Source organism: Emiliania huxleyi, assembly GCF_000372725.1.
Source record: "Emiliania huxleyi CCMP1516 chromosome Unknown EMIHUscaffold_1904, whole genome shotgun sequence".
Lineage (NCBI taxonomy): Eukaryota > Haptophyta > Isochrysidales > Noelaerhabdaceae > Emiliania > Emiliania huxleyi.
In genome coordinates, this window is record NW_005200685.1 from 1 (window position 1) to 3,762 (window position 3,762).

The 3,762-nt window shown below is 64.5% G+C and overlaps 2 protein-coding genes across 2 annotated transcripts; one reads left to right on the top strand and one right to left on the bottom strand.

Moving 5' to 3' along the window:
- Window positions 1-68: 68 nt before the first annotated feature.
- On the bottom strand, window positions 69-687 carry EMIHUDRAFT_253804 (hypothetical protein; the record flags this gene model as incomplete). Its single annotated transcript, XM_005782256.1, has 1 exon — window positions 69-687. A coding segment is annotated over one exon (619 nt), but the record flags the coding sequence as incomplete, so codon positions are not given.
- Window positions 688-882: 195 nt separating this feature from the next.
- EMIHUDRAFT_447149 (hypothetical protein) lies at window positions 883-1,967 on the top strand. The gene has a single exon (XM_005782257.1). It carries the CDS (start codon window positions 1,379-1,381, stop codon window positions 1,889-1,891), a length of 513 nt encoding a protein of 170 aa, XP_005782314.1. The 5' UTR covers window positions 883-1,378; the 3' UTR covers window positions 1,892-1,967.
- Window positions 1,968-3,762: the final 1,795 nt, after the last annotated feature.

A 3,762-nucleotide genomic window follows, 5' to 3' on the forward strand; every position in this document is an offset into this window, starting at 1 on the left:
CGCAAACATGCCGTGCAGCCGGGAGGCGGGCGGCGCCCCCGCCCCCGCCGCCCACAGCTCGTCCTCACCCACCGAGACGAGGCCGATGAGGGCGAACCGCGTGCCGTGCCGCGCCACGGGCACGCCGCGGTGCAGCAGCTTTGACGGGAAAAGGAGCGCGTTCCCCTGCGGCTCGCGGCGCACCTGCCCGAGCGCGTCGAACTCCAGCCCGCCGCCGCCGTACTCGTCCGCCGCGTTGAGCGCGACCGAGAAGCTGAGCGTGTACGCGTCGACGTGCAGCTGCAGCCCGCTCACGCCGCCGTCGGCGTCGTACCGCGCCACGTACAGGTCGGCCAGCCGGAGCCGCGCGCCCTCGAGCGGGTAGAGCCGGCGGAGCAGCCCGAGCGTGCGGTCGACGCCCGGCCGCGTCGCCGCGACCAGCGCGGGCAGCTCGGCGACGCGAACCTCCTTGGTCGGGAGGTAGTGCTGCGACTCCTCGGCGCTGTCCCAGAGTGGCGGGCCGCCGCTGAGGACACGCTCGCCCGCCGCGTCCTCCAGCACGCGCAGGATGGCGTCGCACTCGGAAGCGAGGAAGGCGGAACCGTCCGCCGCGATGAAGACGCGGGCCGGGAGGTGCAGCGCAAACTGGAGCCAGACAAAGCCGGCCGGGAGGAGGACAGAGACGAGCAGGAGGAGCGTGCCGAGCATGGCGTGACAGCTTCGGTATGTTTTTGGCCGACGGCCGGCATTGGTGAGAAAAGAAAACCCTGCGACCACGCCTGCCTCACTTTTTCACAGCGAGGGATCAGTCTGAAAAAGAAAAAAAGATTGTGTGGAAGCCGCCTTGCGGCCATTCACGGATGTCCTCCGGCGCTCGGTTTCCTCTACCGGGTACCCGGTTCTCGAAGGTGGCTCCACCCGAGCACCGAACAGCCGAGCACCTCACCGACCTGCCGTCAGACTTGCTCCGCAACATCTACTGCGCGCTGGCCAACCCTCTCGCGCCAGCCGCAGCCTGCTACTTTGCCAGCACGTGCCATGATGTGAGAAGCGCCGCCCTCGCCCGCGCCGCCAGCGCAACTTTCTCCGAGGCGCAACATCTGCAGTGCTTCTGGGCGAGGGCGACAGCGCTGTGCAAGTCGAAACGGATGACGCGCAGCCTGCTGAGCCGCGCAACGCAGTTCACGGCAGGGCCGGTCATCTCTGGCGAGTGCTTCAGCGCCGCCGACGCCGAGATCTTTGGTCAATTGCTCGGCGCTCGTTCCATCACGCGGCTGCACATGCTCGTCCTCGAGCAAAACCAGCTCGGGGAGGAGGGGATGCGGCCGATCGTGCAAGCCGCTGTCTCTAAAAAAAGACGACGCGCTGCCCGTGCTGAGAGACCTCGAGCTCTACGAAAATGGGCTCGGCGATGGCTTCTGCGCGGCGCTTGCAGCGGCGCTCGCGTGCCCGGCGCGCGTGCTCCCGGCGCTGGCCATCCTCAACCTCAGTCGCAACCGCGTCACCAGTCAAGGCGTGGCTGCTTTGGCGGCTGCGCTGTCTCGAGGCGCGCTTCCACACCTCACGACTCTTGACCTCAGTGACAACGACATCGACGGCGCTGGCATTGAGGCGCTGGCCGAGACAGGCAGGCAGGGCCTCCGAGCCCTGGAGACGCTATACATCCAATCACAGAGCGGCGGGTCCGCAGCCAGCCTCGAGGCGCTGGCTGGAGCTCTGGAGAACGGCGCCTTCCCAGCACTGCGGGAGCTCTGGCCGCCCGGACACTGGCAGCACCCTAGTGCAGCTCGCCTGGCCACCGCGTGTGCGGCGCGGGGCATCACACGGGGTGTCGGGTGTGTGTGAAGCGCAGACTGTCGTGGCACTGGCGAGGTCGAGCAGGTTGAGCACAAGACGGGTCGATTCCTTCTAGTCAGGGACCCCACGATCGTCTGGCGAGGTGTACATCTCTCGCTTGTGTACATCTCTAAAAAAACTGTCAAAAAGGCAAACACAACGTCCTGTTGGCACACCCCTCACACTGACAACCCGCCCAGAGGGCCGTCGCCGTTTTGATATATCTCCCCGGTCTGTGGGCGCCCGCCCCGCCGCCTCTGAGGCCTGAGGGGTCGGCCCCCCTAGTCTGAAAACAAAAACAAGCTCAAAAACAGCCAAAACCAGCCTGCGAGAGAGGCACTGCGCGCCGCTGACCTCATGTGGGGATGTGTGCCGACACCAAATCTGATCTAAAACCTGGAAACCCTTGTTCAAAGGACAAAGCCGACCCTAAGCGCCATCCTTCCTGCTCTCACTTGATGCTGCTTCCCCGCGCCGCCTCCAGCGTCCAGGCCTCCTTCCTTGGCCCCCTTGCACGTATTTTCTACTCCCAGTGGGGGGGCGGCCCCCCCGGGCGCCCCCTCTTGTTTTCTGTTTTCTGTTTTTCAAAACGCCCGCCCGCCCGCCACCCCGAGGCGGCTCGGCCCCCCACAGACCGAGAGATCAAAACGGGACGGCCCAGGGCGCAGCGCGCAGGGGGGGGGTCGATCTTCCAGTGGGGTGGCGCCAGGAACGGAAGGTCCCCCCCCACACGCCGCCCACACGCACAGCGCCTCCGTCGTCAGTCGAGCACGCACTTGAGAGCACATCTCCGATCTCCCTGCTTCAACTAGTACTATCCATCTCGCATCTGACCTCTCTGGTGTGAGCACATCGGCCACACGCGGTCCGGCACAGAGATAATTTCCTTACCCTGTTGTGTGACATTTTGCAACTAGTACTGTGACATTTCAATCGCAAACGGGACCCGAATGGGACCGGGACGAATATTGGGACCCGGGTCCCATGGGACCCACGGTCATATGGGGGCGCCATCGCTGTTCTCGTTCTCTCTCCTGGGGTCAGCTCCAAGCTGCCGTGTCGGGACGTCGCCCCCCCCCTCGCCCCCCCCCCCCCCCTTCTCAGCTTCTCCCATCTCCCCGCTGAACTGCATGCTGCGCTCTGGGCCGGCGCGGGGGCCCCCGGAGGCACCGTGCGCCGCGCCGCAGTGCGGAAACGGGGCTCCGGCTCTACTAGTCTCTACTAGCACCAACTTCCCGATCTAACCCGGTCTAACAGAGGGCAGATTTGGAGAGATCTCGAGGAGTACATACAGATAGACCCTCTAACCATAAGAAAACTCCGACCTGATCGGTCGTACTGACCGCCGACAGATCACTCCAGACAGCAGACAGGCCGACGTCTGCACGCGGCTGGCCGGGCGAGAGGCTTGACACGATCCGACCCTGCGACCCTGACGCTGCAGCTCTAGCTATCAGACATGCACTGCTGACTGCTGCCACAATATGCGACCTGTGCTGGCCCACTTGGCGGCCTTCCCGGTCAGTGGTGAGGCGCAGTTCAGAGCTGTCGATGGCGCGATGCCGCACTGGTCCCACATTGGTGACACGAGACCACCAAGTTTGCCAGTCCAAGAGAGAGGCACCGGCGCTGTCCTGTGAAGGTGCGTGGTCCCTCCTGACTGCCCATGCGCGCGAGGCTGTGTAGGCATAGCCTCGAGAGTGCCAGCAGCCAATCCGAGGCGACGCGCATTGCGCCAGAAGCGTGCACACGATGGAAGGACACCTTCCTACTGGTCGTAGAATCAGGTCGTCACTGAATGCTTGATACTAAGGCCGCGAGCTATGCAGGTGATCAATTGTGCATCATGGCACGGTCAGCAGCGCCGACAGGCTGTCGCAAGGCGTGATAGCATGGCCGCAAGTACGCAGAATTCCCATGAACGAGCCTTCCGAGTGAGCTTTCATG